The sequence below is a fragment of the Hippopotamus amphibius genome, chromosome 9 (assembly GCF_030028045.1).
Source record: "Hippopotamus amphibius kiboko isolate mHipAmp2 chromosome 9, mHipAmp2.hap2, whole genome shotgun sequence".
Classification (NCBI taxonomy): Eukaryota; Metazoa; Chordata; class Mammalia; order Artiodactyla; family Hippopotamidae; genus Hippopotamus; species Hippopotamus amphibius.
Window position 1 is genome coordinate 36,664,128 of NC_080194.1, and position 18,700 is coordinate 36,682,827.

Here is an 18,700-nt window from a genome sequence, read left to right on the forward strand (position 1 = left end):
GAATAAACTTTTAGCAAGAAAGGAAATGCGAATGACCAATGAACATAACAACAGACGGTTAACCTTGGCAGCCAAGAAAATACAAATCATGTACCATTTTACCTGCGTGCACACGCACACGTATTAAACAGTGCGGCAGCTGCAACAGTTGGTTAGAACGTGGAGCATTAGGAACTGTCGTACCTCACAGTGGGAGGGTCAACTTGTACAGCCACAGTGGAAAAACGAACTTGGCATTGCCTAGAAAATTTGAACGCATGCATACCTTTCCTCCATCAGGGCTATACCCTAGAGAAGTTAACGCACATGTGAACCAGGAGATGTGCACACAAATGTTCTCTGCAGTATTATTCAGAATCATAAAAAACTAATCACGGCCCAGTATCATCAGTACAAGAGAGCTAATCTGTATATATAACACAATGGAATTTTATACAGTAATGAAAATACAGGAACCACAGCTCTATTCATCTCTATTGCTAAATGTCAAAATCAATCTGGACTGAAAAAAAAACAGTCAAAGAAGAACTATGAAAAGCAGAAACAGACAAAACTGAACATATATTGTCTTACAAATGAAATGGGCTGAGAGAATGTGATGGGGGAGGGTAACCCAGGGGTCATCAGCAAAGTACTTGGTGGTAGTCTGCTCTTCAGCTGAGGGGTGGGTTGTGTCTGTTCTTTTAATTATTCTCTCATTAGCCTGTACGTGTATATTACATACACTGTGTGATGTACATGCTGTATTATAAAAATGAAACCTTGGTAAATCTCAGACTTTCATTCTCAGTCTCTGTACAAGTCACATTCAAAAACGCACAGTCAAAACAGCACCAAATAGTAAATTTTTAAATGGAAGTTTTAAAAATGGCAGATTATGAAATAAGCTGTAATTTCATTCTCAGGACCTCCTCTTTCCTGCGGCCATCCAAAGCCTAGATCAATGCTCAGCATATTTATTGTTTGCCTGAGGAAACGACTGAGAATTTCGAGGCCTTTAGCCTTATCAGTTTCCTTCCCCGATAAATAATTTCACATTCTCCTAGACTCAATGGAAATCCAGGATTCTCCATCAATGGATGAAAAACTCAGTCATGGGAGAGTGCTACAATAGCAGTGATTTCAGGGCAAAAGGTCTCTGTAGGCTGCCATTCTAAATTCTCAGCTCATGGGAAACTGCTCTAGGAGACCTGCCCACCAGAGATCAGCCTTATCCAGATTTTTATCAGCCACTGTGCACTCAGTATTACTCTCTCCACAAAGTCTCCAGAAGGCAACTCACAGCAGGATCCCTACTGAGATTTCTAATAACCACTCCAGCTATTTTACAGAATCCATTAGTCAAAAAATATAAAATGATGTCACTACTCTCCCGCTTCTTCTCAGTTTCCCCTTCACCCCCCGCCCCCTCCCATACCTCGAGTTCTCCAGTCCATTCCCTGTATCTGCTTCCCTGTTCTTGTCACTGAGTTCATCAGTACCATTTTTAGATTCCGTATATGTGAGTTAGCATACATATATATACTACCAACTGTAAAATAGTCAGTGGGAAGTTGTTGTATAACAAAGGGAGTCCAACTCGAGGATGGAAGATGCCTTAGAGGACTGGGGCAGGGAGGGTGGGGGGGACTCGAGGGGGGGCGTCAAGGAAGGGAGGGAATATGGGGATATGTGTATAAAAACAGTTGATTGAACCTGGTGTACCCCCCAAAAAAATAAAATAAAATAAAAAAAAAAAAAAATGATGTCACACTAGATGACATGACCAACCTCTCTCTACCAAGGCTCATCACTGTTGGCCGGCAGCGTCTCAGCTTATACACAAGCGGGCTTGATAAGAACTCCAGTGAGATGGTTCATTCTTGAGCCATTCATTGCTTAGTATCAGTAGTCTGCCCATTTTTTTTCTTTAAAGCTTCTAATGCTGCCTCCTGATTCTGGAAGTTGAGATTTGGGATACAATCCTTGCCACCCACACCATCCATTTTTGGGTTTACAGATACCACAGTCTTCCAAGTTTGAAGAGGTCTGTTCCTTCCCCAATCTCCGAAATCACCTTAGTTTCATCACTTGCTCTTCTCTGCACCTTCACCAGCTCCTTCTTTTCTTTCCTCATCATTATGATAAAGGCCAGCAAAACCCCATGCTCCACTTTGCTTATCTGAGTAGCAGGACAAAGCTGGTAATGGTATTACATAGTACGTGAAAAGAAGGTGTTCCTTGGAACATGAGTCCAAAGTTCACAAAAGCGGCTGAGATGAGAGAGCATCAGTGTGGGTATTTGGTCACTGGGCAGAGATTTTGTGTGTTTTCTTCCTGAGTGGAGAGAGAGCCTTTCACTAAATGGGCTCCAAACTCAAGCTGGATCATCACCTGAGTGGAGTAAGGATTATGGTGCTTGATGTCTTGGATGCCAAGACAGAGAAAGAGAATGATATTGCCCTCAGAAGATGAACTAACAAAGTTGCCTGAGTGAATCTGGACAGGGAAAAGAAACAAGTGGCCTTAAAATATCAGAGTCCCCTAGGGTAGTCCAATTTTCCTTTCTATTTCAATACACCTCTGCAGGATAGTGAAAAGGATGCAAATGGAGTAAAAATATCACCACTGCAATCTCGTGTTTAAATGTAAACATGGATATATGGCATCACTACGTAGCACTTCTGCCCTCTCTCCTGAGCTCTAAATAGGATTTGACCTTGTATAGATTAGTTTTGCCAATATCTGTAGATCTTTTCAGACTGACCTCCTTGTAACTTTGATTCTGTATTTAAAAATGTGGTGCCAACTCTTCTCAATCATTCTCACTTCTGGGATTAAAGCTGAAGATCTGATCATGGGAAATGCTGCTGAGCTGACCTGAGAACATGGCAAGGGCTTAATGCTCTCAGAGAGTCAGGCAGTGGTCTCCCAGCTGCAGATAACAGTTAATAGGATGCCCGGGTCCATTTAGCACAAACGACCTAAGAAAGCTCTAAAGAAAATGAGGTAAGAAGGGCAGATGATATCTAATGTCTATTAGGGCATCGCTTAGAATTAGAAAGTAGAAAAGAGAGAATGTTACTCTCTAATATTGCTTTCATGAGTAATGCTTGGAAACTGCAAAATGAATATTGTGAAAGACTTGTTTCTGGAAAGGTACAAGGAGGTTTGAAGCAATAGCTCTATGTACACTGAGATAAATTTTATACTCTGCTCCCCCAAATAAAATAAGGCATAAGTAATCTGCTCACATGGTGACCAAGAAGCACCTCCCCCCGCCCCACCCCCCGACCAAAATGAAGTAACGTTAGACTCACATTGGTGACATATTCAATATCCTTCCAAAGGATGCACTCCCTGGGGAAATCAGCCAAGTCTAAGAAGTGATCCACCACCACTTGGCCGATTAAGTCATGGCGAGAGAACCTGTCAAAGTCGTAGACAGAGAAGTGAAGCTTCCGGGCTGCAAGGTCATTGTAGGGAACTGGAAACAAAAACACTTCATCAAACACAGGGTTCAGGGTCTTTCTGTGAACTTTAGTCTGGTGTTTTGTTTTCCGGTCAGGAAGCAAATAGATCTTGACATAAGGATCTGAAGTCCCAGAAAAGTCCTTGGCAGGCAAATTGACAGCTTTGTGAATCTTCACTATGAGTTGCTCTAAGTCACAGTCATATTTTAAAATGAAGTTCAGTTTTCCACAGGCTTTGCTGTTACTCCTTCTCCCATCATCACTATCCAGTGACCTCTGCTTATATAACTCTGGTTTAATTCGACCAATTCCAGTCAACTGTTCCTGTTTTTGAAGCTGTTGGATATTGAAGTCTGGGTTTGACAGGTTGAGTTGTCTTCTGACTGAATTATGCCTTGAGTGAAGAGCAAGAGAGAACAAAGTTATAACCTCATTAGCTCCGAGTCTTTCAGAAACCTGCGCCTGGGATGTAGGTAGACTGTTACGCACTGTTGAAAGCTTAGATCTGTGGCCCTTTTTTTTTTTTTTTTTTTCTTTTGGCCTAAATTCAAAATGCTCATCAATGCAAGTAAGCTGTTCCCCAAGGCTAGAAGCTCAAAATTGAGGCCTGGCATGAGGAAATGAACTTACTAACATGTGACCTTGGAGCTTTAAAGGTTTAATGCACTTTCTAAACTGTCTAATATGCCATTAAAGAAGCTTATTCAGCTGGTGGGAGGTGAAGATGTGTACACACTGGTTTAAAAATAAAATTATTCACCTTGATATATAGTATCATCCTGAACCTGAAATAGTTAGCTACGTGTTATCTTAAAAAGAATGGATCTTTCTCTAAATTACAGAGAATCTCCTGTCACTGGCTTTTAGTCTACTAAGGATGCACATTCTTACTGGGTCAAGTCAAATCACTTCATCACGAGAACACAGTTTTTGCTCTTCTGAAAATGTATGCGACAGGATGTGTCTGCTTGTAGGGGATTCTGTTGACTCCGACAGGTGTGAGTGCCAGCCCCATGACGGTGCTTCTGTTGTACCACATGGGTGATTAGTGATGAGGAAGAAGGGTTTTATTTCTGTAAGAAACACTGAGGTATGAAAATTAAAGGTAAACTACTGTAAATGTATATAGGGATTCAGTTAGAGAAGGTTGGACACTGATATTTGCAAGTTAAATATTTGCTATCTACTCTTCACCCTATAAGCTTATTGGTTTGGGTTAAAAGTTTCCCTGAAATTATCTTTACCTTATCTTGTGCGGGTCCTCACAAACTGAGAGAAGTAGTCATTACATACAAAGTTGTCTTTAAGGTTATTTTCATTTGTTTTTAGCTTAGAGTTTAGAGCCATTATATTGTATTTTGTGTAGTCTCTCAATAACCTTAATTAAAATAGACTCTCTCCACCAGAAGGTGAAAGGGAAGAGTCCAGCTGTCTCTGAGGGATTGGTACGTAGTTAAAGAGGCAGAGTAAATATTGGAGCTTGTCTTCTTTTCCTTTCTCAAGACTACTTTATGAAATAAAGACATAAAAATGGGATTAATAGGCCCCGAAATGTGTTAGAAATTATTCTCCCTTGTCATACAGATGTTGTGATGCTGAACATTCCTCTTCATTCTAAAATACCCTCCTGATTACTAATCACCCACATGGTACAACAAGAACACAATCACAGAGCTGTCACTTGCACCTGTCACAGCCAACACAGTCCACACCCAGCCACACATATTCTCGCATGTGCAAAAGCTGTGTTGTCTAAACGTTTGTCCTGTGGAATTTAAATTTCTTACAGATAAACCCACCATCTTAAGTTTTCTCTGTATCTTTTGATTTTTGGGGGGAAGGGGGATGATGTGAGGCACCTACAGCTGGCTCTCTGTGCTAGTACAGCCCGATCACTCCCCTGCCTAGATGCTGAACCTTCGTAGCGCTAGAATAGAGCTTTCCTCCTGCTCTATTGGGACCTCTGGGCAGAAAGGTCTGGCAGGGCGCAGCAAGTATCCAGCCCTATGCAGAGGCCATAGTGCCTGGTACCAGCTCTGGCTTCCTCTGCTGTTGACTTTTCTCTCCAAGCCTGATTCAAACAAGAGCCCTACTTGAGTCTGGAGTCCGTTCCCACCTACGATGGGCCATTCTAGGTGCTACTAGTTAGTGGTGCAGTTTAAACGCTAAAAGTGTACCTTCAAGACCCACTAGATGGGCCTTCTTGGCACCATCTATGATGGAACCCCAGTCCTGCGCCTACACCAGCGCCAAGCCCTGCCACTCCGCTGCCACTTTCCTCCTGAGGTGGCTGCTGAGCCGACTCTCTGTGCCTAACAGCTTACCTTTGAGGCTTTTGAGTCCTGGCTTTAGACTCATCACAGCAGCGTTTTGTCTTATCACTTATCTGTAGGACTAAGCCTGCCGTGTAAATTTAAATTTAAAATATATGAACTTGGCTGCCTGGCAATGGAACATATTCTGTTTTACTTGCACATTTTCTTAGACATGAAATCTGGAGAGAAATAAGTCCTACGTGCTCTGCTCTTCTAACCACAACGGATTGCCAGGGGTTAGAGGGGATGGGCTAGGGAGGGCATTATGGAAAGATCTGTACTTCAAAGACCAAAGCAACAGCCCATTCCCTCAGAACGCAATGGCACAGGAGCCTGCCATTCAAAATTCCAACAGAGCTGAAGATTCTTTTTAAAAACCAAGAACAAATATGAATACTATTATCTACCCAAATGTTTTACATGATTAATTCCATTCTCAACCCTTTCCCTCCCATTCACAATCACACTTAGTATTGGGAAACCAGTTGAATCCAACTGTAAGGAAGTGGTTTAAAGCAGATGACAAAGATTGTAACAGGCCATGACAGTGCTCACTCCCTGGGGCTTTCTTTCAATCGCTTCCAATTTCTTTTCAGGAGAGAGTTAGTGGTGACTGGAGTTGGGGGCACAGACCGGAGAAGCTCAGGGCAGCCAGAGAACCAGGGTAACCCATCACCCCCCTGCATAACCTCTGCAGCTCTCTGGGCTGGGAAATGAGAAAGGAGAGCAGGGAGGATGCCCCAGGGACATGAAGGAGAAGATGAGGTGGAGGAACTGGAAAATCAATATCCCACAGCTCTCACAGGCTACGCAAACAGAGGCAGGAAGAAAAAGCAAGTCAAAAGCAGGAGAGAGGAAACAGAGCAGAATGTTGTGATCTGAGCTCTCCTCCCCAAGATGAGGGGTCTGAAATAGTCAGTGGAGGTGGGCCTCGAGTGCTGTAAACTAGAGCTCCCCAAGGTAAGCGTCTGGAATTTTAATGCTGCTGAGCGACACTGAGTGAGTGTGACAAGGAGGGGTCTGCATCTGAAGTGGACAGTCCTCAGGGTAGATCTGGGGAGTCCTGTATTTTGGTATTTTCAGGACTTAATGTGCACAGGGAATGGAAGGAGAGGTGGGCCCCAAGGATGGGGGCCGAGAAGGAAAGCTGAGAGAAGGTGTCCTCTGTAAACAAGCCACCCTGACACCGTCTGAGAGGAGCTGCACCCGGGGCCGGAGCTCTCGGCTTCCTCCACCTCCCACCCCTCTCAGGGCGGGCAGAGGCCATTTTCCTGTCCTGAGGCGGGGAAGAGGACGTCACGACTGCACTTGCCTGTCCCAGACCTGAGCTGGAAGACTGGTGGCTGAGCCTGGAGACAGTCTAATTTCAGAGATGACCAACCAAATCTGTAAAGCAGATTTCCCTCAACAAGCTCAAATACACTCTATCATGCCTGGAGGAATCTGAGCCTGTGCTGAGTTGAGCCAAGGGTCAGGAGAGGTAGGTGCCTACATGCAGAAGGCTGTTCTTCCTCTCCTTCCCTCGAATTTGAATTAACCAGTTCCAGCATCCTACTTTGAGTCCCCAAATAAAGCGTCAGTTCCTGAACCATCACCCAAAAAGCCAGCTAACTCCACTGGATCTTAAGAGAAAGGACATTCCTGCAATTCAACAAATTTGAATGTGCAAAGCAAGGGGTCAGGTAGGGTGAAGGGATAGAGAGGCAAAGCCTAGTCACTGCCTTCAAGGAAATACCTGGCCAAGGGTAAAGAGATAGTCATACACAAACTATAAATCAGGGCAGAAGGGGATAAGAACTGACAGGAGGTTAGGGAAAGGGAGAAAGAAAAGCCCCTGGCTTGGGAAATTGTCATGGATGAGATGGTACTTGAGCCAAGCCTGCCCACTTAACCTGGCCTCACACTTCTCAGCCTCCTAGCTGATGCTCTAGAACTCAGTAGGGAAATAAACTAAGGTTTCCCCCTGACTCCCAGCTCTCCAGTAGGACAGAACCTTCAGCTCTTCTGCCTCAGAAGCTTTCACTTCACATATGCCCACATCTTCCATTACAGGTTCTGTGTAAGAACCAGAGCTCAGAATCTCCAGTATCTCTCCCATTGCTGGGTTTCCCTTGCAACCATGGACAAGCGTACACTCTTCTACCCTCCCTCATCTCAGGGACCCATCTCAGAGGGGAAACTTGGCCTATCCTTTCCCTGGTTTGGGGCACCAGTGTTTATAAGGTTTTGGGATCCAAAGACAGGAAAGAGAGAAGCAAATTGTGACTTCAGACCATCATGGGTTTCTTTACAAAGTTCAAGGTAAGGCAGGGTAATTTGGAAACTGGAGAAACAGGCCTGCTTTGAATCTTTCCTTGTGAGGGAGAGGACAGGGTTAGGTTTTTCTGAACCACAGACAGACACCGAAGAAGGGGGAGTAGCAGATGGACAGACACAGTTAACTGACTACAAGGGCAGGAGGAAATGGGAATCTGAGGCTTTCTTGTTCTGGGATTCGGAGGCTTCTAGAGCGAGTGAGATAATGGAGATGCCTTGGCTGGTGGAGGTGTGGGGTCAAGTGCAACTGGATACACTGAGGCATGTCCTGCTCCTCCCACCCTCCCTCAAGTTAAAAAGGCATGAAACCTTGGTGTCATCTTCAAATATTTTATCCTCTGTTACTAAAATGAGCCTACATCCGCCAAAACGTCCTCTAAAGTAGCTCACATCTCACACCCTTTTCCATTCCCACTGCTTCCAACCGAGTTCAGTGCTCCTTACCACAAGTGTGAACTGGATCCCTGTATCCAGTCTTCACCATCTCATGCATCTTATACACTCTTGCCAGATTAATCTTCTAAAGAACAATCTGAGCACTTTAATGTGTGCAATTGGTGCTCTTCTTGTATATTTCCCCTTTCAAGGCCAGGGCTATATCCTTTCTCCCTCTTTATTACTAGCACATAATATAGCACTTTGCACACAGCAAATGTTTAATACTGTGTCTAGAGTAAATATATAAATGCCATGGACATAATAGTTTCCGATAATTAATTCCAGTAGAGAAAACATATTTACATGAAACATCTGGTTTCAGGGTCTCATGGAAGTTAAGAGAGGTCTAGGCAACTTCCATTTCTGAAGCTGTCAGTTTATTAAAGTCTGAAGAACTAAAAGAGTAATTCAAAAAAATTATGTTTTAAATGTTTACATCCAACCAATGCTCTCAACACATAAAAAAATATAGCTTAATGACACTGTGCTACTCCTAGAGTAATTACATTTTATTCTAGTGTACTGCTTACTGGAGTTGTGGCCAGTAATGGGACTCAAATTTAAAAGACTCAAATTGTCTTCTTTCAATTCTGTCAGAGTATTCCTGTGACTCTTTGGATTGCTTAGTTCAGAGACAAGGGCAAAAGGTGAAACATAAAGCTCTGAATGAATGTGAGACCTGGGACAAGTGACCTTCCACCGGCTTCATGCCATTATTGGCTCTACTCTGTTTATACTTTTGGTGTTTTGCCATTTTGGTCAGCAGAACACGAGAAAAATGGCCTGATGTTGACAACTATACTCTGTCAGTCATTCGTGAAAAATTTCACTATGTGCCAGAGGCTGCACTAGGGGTTAGGTATATAGATATACAGAAGCAGAGCAGATCTGGTCTTGGAACTCACAGAATTCATAGTTTAAAGGCAGGTATAGGCAATAAACAAACAATCATATCGTTAGACACAGATTTTAATCCTGTGAAGAAGTGAAAGTAAGGCAACTTGTGGAGAATAAAGAGTGGGAGGGAATGGAGGAAAGAACGCATACTTCAGATAAGGTGGCCAGGGAGGCCTTTCTGAGGAGGTGACATTTTAGCTGGGACATTAAGCCTGCAAAGGAGCCTGGTGTGACAAAGAATAAAGAAGAGCATTCCAGGCTAAGGGAACAGCATGTGTGAAGGTACTAGGGCAGGAAAGGTTGGGGATACTGACAAAACCAAGAAAGAAGCTAGTGTAGTTGGCATGTGATGAGCTTTCTTAGTAAGGCCTCTTAACTGAGTCCGTGTTAACAGGCTCCTCTGGGGTTGTGCCGCACGGTGGCCTGGCTGGGAGGGGAGGCCACCAGCAGATAGATGCAGACTACAGTAGTATCACACAGGGCCTTAACAGACCCGATAAGGAGTTTGTGGTGTGGAAACAAATTTTTATAAAACCAAAATATTATAAAGGAAATTTGAGAAGACTTAAAAAAAACAGATTGAACTTTCATCTTGGGACATGAATCAGGAAATGGATTAGATGGCCTTTCAAGGTTCCTTCTATTTTGAGGATCCAGGGATTTTCATATATTAGGAGTAGAGACCTTTAAAATGTTCTGGTATTGAAAGTTCTGAAAAAAAAAGATCCACATTCCCAGGATATTAGGTCATTATACAAAAGGGATTTCATCCAAATTGAAAGGAATTAACAGGAATTTTGGAAGGTTCTAATAGTAACTGAGCTAACCGAAGCAGAATGCAAATGTGCTTGATCTTGGAAGAACAACAGAAAGTCACCCTGACCAGAAACATCTCAGAAGATGGAGCGTAGCTCATCTATTCAGGACATTCCAAAAGGCAGTGATGGAAGCCACACATATGCAAGCTGAAGAGGCCAGATGACGGCGGGACTTCCGACGCAAAGGCCGTGGCGGAAGCTATGCCAATAGCCATGACAGCGGGGAGGCCTCAACTGGGAGTCTAAGCTTTGCATACTCTGGGCTGAGCAGGTGCCCAGGGAACTTTGGGACAAGTGATAACAGCTGCAGGAGGGAAGCAGTAAGAACGAAAGTGACAGCAGTGAGAAAGTAAAGATCATAATGAGGAAGAAGGGAGCAGAAATAACAACTAGCAGAGCAGACTGTTTAGAGCCATCTCAGCAAAGAGTATCCTCCCCCTCCCCAAATAGGCTATGAAAAATGCTACTTAAAAAAGAATGTTACAAATGTTCTGGAGCATCAAGGAAATTTCATTCATTTCCCCCACTTTGTCAGTAAAAAGGCTTTGTGTGTGTGTTTATAACACAACCCTAAAGACTTAGAAGACCACACCCATCTTATTATTGTAAGACCATGAATCAAAGATTCGTATTTCCAGACATAACCCATAAAACTAGGTCAGCAGTAATTTAGATAAGAATGTTTGAAATGCAAAATGATGCAAATTATCAGTATTAGGTCAAATGGAGCTGGAAAGAGTTTAGTTTTCTTATGGGAGTCAAATATTACCAAACTTGATTTTGGCCATCAGAAGAGAGAGAGAATTTAATTGCATGACTCCAAAACCAAAATAAATCTAAATGTAAAATGCATTTTACAGGGATAATTCCTTCCCTCCCTTAATTTTTTTTTCCTTCTACCCAATTGCTACAAATCAGTGGTGAAGATATCTATAGTTTTTAGTTTTAAATAAAATCTATTTTTTGATATGCAGGTTACCTATATATTTTCTAGAATAAACATTGTAATAATTATAGTGATATGACTGCTGTCAATTCATTAGAATTATGGCACAGTCCTCAGACCTATAATCTAGTAAAAACACAGTATTATCACTCTGTATTGATGGAACCCAGATCAGAAAAATTAACATGGAGAGACAAACCAAACAGGAGACAATTTCAATGGAGACCCCATCTGAAGGCCTTACTTACTGAAGCACTGAAAGGATTTTATTATGAGTCTGCACCACTGCACAAACTCCACGGCAGCATCCGACAGAGCTCCAGTTATATGTAAGTCCTAGACCTGAAGAGAAATCCTAATGATAAAATCTGAGGATTTCTTCTAAATCAAATGGCAAACAACCATCCATTTCCTCACAGAGGAATATTTTAGGTAAAGCTCTTTGATTCAGAATTGGAAATGATGCTAAAATAGGCTTCTGAAAAAGTTAAATTATAAACTGTCATATTCCATCCCACTTAATGTGAATGAGCAGAGCCTCTAGGATAAACTTGATTAACATAAAAAAGGGTAAAATCTTATTTCTGTTTCTAGAGAACAAATAAAAAAGATTAAAAAAAAAAAACCCCAAACTGTGCTTGTACTTTCCAAATAACAGCACATGCTATTCCCCCAGCTATCGCTCAAGCAAATATTTTCATTTTAAAGAAAGCTGCTTCCTGAGTCTCTTTTCCTGAAATCTCTTATTGAGAGTGAATTTTTATATACAGTGATTCAGAATTGGCTGCTTAGCCTCAAAGCCACCTTTATGCATCTGAGTCTTGGGAGAGGCGGGTCTTGATGAGGAGGAGGAGGAGGAGGAGGATAGCAGCACTGAAAGCAAAGTGGCAGCTCAGGGTGTGGAGCAGGTACTAGGTACAGGCCTGTGCAAAGCATGTGATGTGCATATTATCATCTCATTCTCAAAACCACCTATCACTGTTCCTCTCACACAAGACGAAACAGAAACAGATGAAGGTTAGACAACGTGCCCAATGTCATACTGACACGCAGAGCTAGTTCATTGGACCTGGGTGCTTACCAACATGTGACTTTGCTTCTTAATCTCGACTTTTCTTCTTCTGTGAGATGAAAACAATAATAGGATCCATCTCACACAAAGTTATGAATGATAATAAAATAATACACATGAAGTTCTTAGATAGTCCTTGACATGGCAAGTCTTAGCAATGTTAACTATTGTTATCATGAACTAAGTAGAAACTAAGCAGTGCTCAGGAACCTAACCGGAGTATAGGAAGCATCAAGCTTTCCCATATTCACGTCTCTGATACCAAATGGACATGTGAAAGGTTACAGGCTCCTTGGCTAATCAATGCCATTGCTGCCAAGAGAAGGCAACAGGGAGGTGCTCGCCTTGCATCCAGAAAGGAAGGGGGCATTACTGACCGAGCTGATGAAGTTGGCTCTGTGACTTGGCGCTGTACGCGGACGCCATGGGCACAGTTCTCCCGGTCCCCGGTCTGGGTCGAGAGGGGAATGTCAGGGGAGGTATGGCTGATCTTCATGGAGGAGTCTGGACAAGGGGTGGGAGGGTCTAGAAAGCCCTCACTGTTCTCCTGCTCATTGGTCTCTGTGTCCGTGTAGTTAAGAGGCTCCTGGTTGTTGTCTTTGCTACCAGAGAACAGGCTTCGTTCTCGCCACGGAACCCAGCAGAGTTTCCAAGACACGAAGAGAGACACGCCAAAGAGAGCGAGGCCACAGGCAGTGACCACAAGGGTCAGCAGGCTCACTGAGATATCTGCAAAGAAGCAAAGATCAAAGGTCAGTGGGATTGCTCCTCCTGTGCCCACCCACTGTACGGTGCAGGCACGATGACCCTCTCATCCATGCATCCCTCGGGAGCAACGGCAGAAGGCCAGGCCGGGGATACTGCTGGGTCCCCTGACTCTGAGGCAGAGACAACAGGGACTCAGACACAAGCACAGAGGATGTAACGTACAGGCATGTTTAGAAATAAACAGCTTGCAGTAGCAAGAGACACAGTGTATTCAGGGGACCAGGAATGCCCTTCAAGTCAACTGAGACCCTGTCCCTCAGCAATACAAATCATTGATATTCTGGGAGCAGAATAGTTTCGACTGTCCTTAAAAATTCCTCTGTCATCTCGAGAGCAGTGTAATATAATTTGGGAATTGTTTAAGTAACATCTATTTTAAACAAGAGAAATTAGAGTGCTGTTTTTTTTTCTTTGTGATATGGATTTTTAAGGGTCTAAGCAAAAGGAAGCTCAAGTCCTCTCAAGCCTCAAGAATACCCACCACCCAATGCCCAGGTGCCCAGGACCTGGGGATGATGGTCATAGCTTGGGTTTCCCCAGTAGCAGAGCTGAGACAAGTATTCAAGGGCAAGAGGTTTATTTAGAAGGGGAAGAAAACACAGTAGGGGAATAGGGAATGATCCAGGGGAGGAAGGAAGCAGCCAGTAAGGGGGGGCTTTATCAAGCCAGTTACCACAGTGGGGGACCAGAGGTTAAGCTGCTGGGGAGGTTCCACAACCCAGGGGCCTGGGCTGTTTATAACATCAACCCCCTTCAGTCACTGATGTGAAGACAGCTCTCAGGGGCATTTCTAACCTGCAGCATGGGTGGCAAAGTAAGTTTCTGTGGTCAGAAAATTCCCACATTTCAAATAAATGTAGGGCTGGCCTTGGAATTCAGCAGGCACATGCTCAAGTGGTAAGAAAGAGGGGTTTGGGGCGGGGGGGGGGGCAACACCATCTGGACCGTGGTCCCATGGCCTCAGCTAGGGTCCGTGGCAGTGCAGTGTCCAGTGACTGCGCACCCAGCTCTCAGAACAAAGCCCAACCCTCCGCAGGCTTCCAGCCCAGCCTACAGTAGAGTCAGGGAGGCTGAGGCATCAACCTGAACTCATCCCTGGCACTGTGGTGCTATAAACTCCTCCCATTAAAGGACACCCATACCTGCCCTTGCTGGGCTCCATTACACCCTGGAGCCCCAAGGATTCTCCCCAGGTTCTGCCTTTCTTGTCCATCATTAATATTTGCATTGCTTCAGCCAAAGTTTTCTGGATGTCCATCACATGCCAGGGACTGTGCCAGGCTTTGGAGACACAATGGAGAGTATGATAGACATACTCCTTACCTTCATAGACTCATATTCCAGCGAAGGGGGAAATTAGAAATAAGTTACTTAATAGCCACAATTTCAAGGATCTACAGCACGCCAACAATGAACGACATGAGGCCGTCTGCCTCTCTGCCGAGGCATGCGCGTGACCCCTCCCGCAAGTCACTCACCTCCGGAGTCAAGCTGACCACCTACTGTCCGTGCGCTTTTCAACATGACTCCGAAGGTACTTGATCATTCTTATGAAATGATAAAACAATTTCTTTATGAAAAATTGCTCTTGACAGAAAGCCAGCTGCCAGGGCTGGTGATGGATCGAATATATCTCCTCTAAGCCTCCCAATCAATCTTTGCCCTTGTGGCGAAACAATATTATGTCTCTGTTTGGAAACAGAGTTCCAGTTTCAACATGGGTAACTGGGTTCAAAATCTTTGCTTACCCCATTTCTCTCCTCAAATATCACTGAAATGGGATAAGCAAACTATACAACTATGGGAAACAAGGACAGGTACCTTCTATCCATTGGTGAACAAGCAACGCTGAGGAATTTCTGGCATCGTTTTAAAGGAAAAGCCAATCAGGGCTGAACACTTAACACAGGCAAATGAAGGGACACTGAGGAGAAAAATAAAAATGAAAAATCTCAGATGCAGAGCAAAAAGGGCAGAGACGGGGACAGGGAACAGGTCCGTGGGAGCAAAGTAAAGGGCACTAGAAATCTGACCTCAGGGAGCCCCAGCGCAAGGTGGGGGAGAGCATGTTTTGACCACAGACTCCATTTGGTTCTGACAGCTCACACAGGAGGATGGAAAGTTTGTTGGCAAAAACTTCTATGATAGGTGGTAGTCCTGGGGGCACAGGGAAGGAGGAGGCCCCTCCAAGCTAGTCAGGCTGCCACAGCAAACATCAACCCCCACTCCCTCCAATGAAATCTAAAAACAAAACAAGCTCCACAACACACCGAAATCCCTTAATACATTCTGTAATCCAAACAGAGGCAACCCCCCCTCCCCACATCCTGTTAAACACTTCAGCACCGTCCCGACACAGACACCACTAGAAGAATGGCACAGGCTGGAGGAGGGATGCACTGAAAGGCAGTAAGGTTTAGGAGTCTGATGTGATAATTATACATTATTATTTACCAAATAATCACTCTTCCACACCACAGTGCCCCCTCCAAGGAAGAAGCCTAAATCCCAATCCCCCAATGTTGGTCTTGGCCACGTGACTTGCTCTGGTAAATGAAATATGAGAAGATATGGCCCATGCCACCTTGAACCAGAGAACTCGGGCTCCCACCTTCTGCCATGAGAAGAGGTCTTAATGGGAGCCATAAAGGAAGACTTGTGGCACAGGCACAAAGTCCAGAATGAGGAGCAAGCTTAAACCCGATGCACGGACTAGGGCAGGGCAGCAACTGACCCACAGATCCATGAGCAACACCTAAATAGCTGCTGTTTTATTTAAATCACTAATATTTCAGAGGTGTTTGTTACCGTGGCAAAAACTTGACTAATAAACGTGACCGTATAATTTGTTGTCCTACACTACGATACTTTTAAGAGGGAAAAGAGGTGATACCAATAATTCCATCGACAAGAAACTTTACCCAGGATTGCCCAGAACTGTGGTTACCCTGCACTTGGAATCCCACTTGAGTGCTGAACTCATCAACTTGGTACAACGTGGCCTCTCAGGGTTTACCTGGCATTGACCACATGCTAAATTAAGTAAGGGCCCACTTCTGCTAGTAACCATAGGGCCCTGACCAGCTCAAGAACAATTCCAGCTTGTTAGCTGACTCTTGGCTCACGCACCCAAAAAACACCTTGTTCCCAAGTCCAGTCATGGGGGATCCATGAGAGCAGGGGTCTTCTCTGAGAAGGCATTGAGTGTACATCTGACGCAGCCCACCAGAGAGCCCTGTGGCCACCTCTGTGTTTATCGTGAGTTAAGGCTGTGGCCTGTAAACTCCAGGAGCTACTATCACATTCACAGTCATGACAGATGTGTGTGCATACAGTTACTATAGAAGATGTCTGGCAAATGGCAAGAGGGCCTTCTCCTCATTCACACAAAGGGGCCATGTGGGTGAGCAGGGGGCCAGGGAGCACCTGCCAGGAGAAACCAGCAGTGACCTGCACAGCCACACCAACCACTAAGTGTAACGTTGGAATGTCTGCTTGCAAAGTGCCCTCTACACCCTCTATTTGTGCTTTTCTCTCTCTCTCTCTTTTTTTTTTCCAGAAAGAAGTACTAGAAAGCTGCTTCAGAGTCACTAAGGCCACACATACCACCCACCTCAGACCCACAGCCTCATGAAAGGGAGAGGGAGAATCCACTTAGAATCACAAAATAGCTTTATTTATAGCTAGTGGGAAGTTGCTGTATAACAAAGGGAGATAACTCTATGATGAGGGATGACTTAGAGGGCCAGGATAGGGAGGGTGGGAGGGAGTCGCGGGAGGGAGGGTATATGGGGATATATGTATAAATACAGCTGATTAACTTTGGTGTACCTCAAAAACTGGCACAAGAGTGTAAAGTAATTATATTCCAATAAAGAGCTTAAAAAAATAGCTTTATTTAGAAAAGGAGCTATTGCTTAAGTTGGGTGATAGGTACGTGGTCATTTGTTTTCTGATTGATCTTTAAACTACATGTATTTATATATATATATATATCTATACATTCTTTGGCATTTATGTATATTTTATAATAAAAATTGAAAAAAATAGCAAATAGTGACATCGAAAAGTTATTATCCTAAAAGATAATTTTTTTGAAGAATAGAAAAGGGTAATTGGTTCTCTGTCCAAGAGTCAAGAGAATAACCAGCTGGTAGTTCAGGGATGAAAGGAGGCAAATGGTAACACAGCTGTGATCCAGATCCCGGAGGTGTTGCTGGTTGGCGGTGACTGTGCATGAAACTATACCCAGAGCTGCTGTGGAGAACATCCCTCCAGGGAAGACGCAGAATGGGATGCCCTGCAGTCAGGCCTGATCATCAGAACCCTCTTCTGCTGGCTACTAGCCCTCGCCATGGGACATGATATACTGCAGCAACATTCCTAGACACCAAGAAACAAGACACCATGACACCTCTAGACCCAGCAGACACCCCAGCTGGACACCTGTGATTTCAAGGGATCCCTGCAAGCCTGAAGACCTATTCTGGAATGACAAATATTATTGCCCAATGAGCACAAAGCTTGAGCACCTACACTGTATATGGACAGAGGAACAGTAGTTGCCCGGCTGAACTGTGAAGGGACAGGAAGAATATATAAACTGATGACAGCAACCACAAAATCACAGGACAAATGGGCCAAATCAGCAACTTGAAAGAGGCTAGCCAATCAAGCTGAGCCATCAGGATAAATGGCACTTGACATAACAAATTAATGCGAGAGGCAAATTAATTCATATACTCAGTGAGATGTTTAAAACAGTGGCTAAGAGGGAGAAGCACAGCTGCAGCAGTACCCAGAATCCGACAACCTTGGGATCTCACCTGGTCTAACTAAGAAAAGGGAATTGCAGCCCTAGAATTCCACAGCCAGCCACATTATCACAAGAAGAAAGGAAAGGCATTTTTAGCCACCAGTGACTCAGAAAATATACCATTCATGTACCCTTTCCAGCATACAATCTATGGAAATTCTCCAAACAAGCAAAAAGAAATGTATGTCTGAATAGAGAACCCAAGAAGGGATGGGCTTTCTAGATAAGATACATACCTACATACTATGTGTCATAAGCATTAGTGATAAGCAAAGAAAATAGTAAAAAGTGTATTAAATCTGAATAATTGCTGGTTTTGAGGTTATGAAGTTTAATGAAACTGTGAAGGAAAGAAACACTGAAAAGAGTAAAGGAATGGTAACTACACACACTTAAATTCCAACAATTTCAACAAAACGTGGGAGATGGAAAAAGGAAGTAAAAAACAAAATAAATGGCCTACATTATTAGCAGGGAGAGATGACAGGTACTCCAAATCGATGTTGATAAGGAAATATAGGTGCAAATATGTATATAAAATATTTAAGGGAGACTATGATTCATAATGGTACATATGCATATATATTTATACACATTTATCCTCTCTTTCCTGACTCCTCCCCATTAAATAATATGAAACACATAAAAAGTATAAACTCACGATCAAAAAGAAAACAGCATGGGATGATCAGCACACAGGTTTTAAAATTTTTTTCTGAAAGGCAGTATGTAGATGGAGCTGTGGTAGGGGATGCCACAGCTCCCCCCTCCCTGCCCCCAAAACGCAGAGGGAGATACACCTGAGGGGCAGGCAACCGGGCCCACTAAACTCAGACAGGCTCAGGACACAGACATTTCCAAT

At 43.7% G+C, this 18,700-nt stretch overlaps 1 protein-coding gene across 1 annotated transcript in view; it reads right to left on the bottom strand.

Annotated features, from left to right (window-relative positions):
• Positions 1 to 18,700, bottom strand: part of SYT9 (synaptotagmin 9) — a 138,177-nt gene that overhangs the window by 68,551 nt on the left and 50,926 nt on the right. The window contains exons 2-3 of the mRNA XM_057749347.1: positions 12,632 to 12,983; positions 3,300 to 3,846 (exon numbers count right to left, since the gene is read on the bottom strand). Coding sequence (XP_057605330.1) covers positions 3,300 to 3,846; positions 12,632 to 12,983 — 899 coding nt within the window. The remainder of the gene's footprint in view (positions 1 to 3,299; positions 3,847 to 12,631; positions 12,984 to 18,700) is intronic.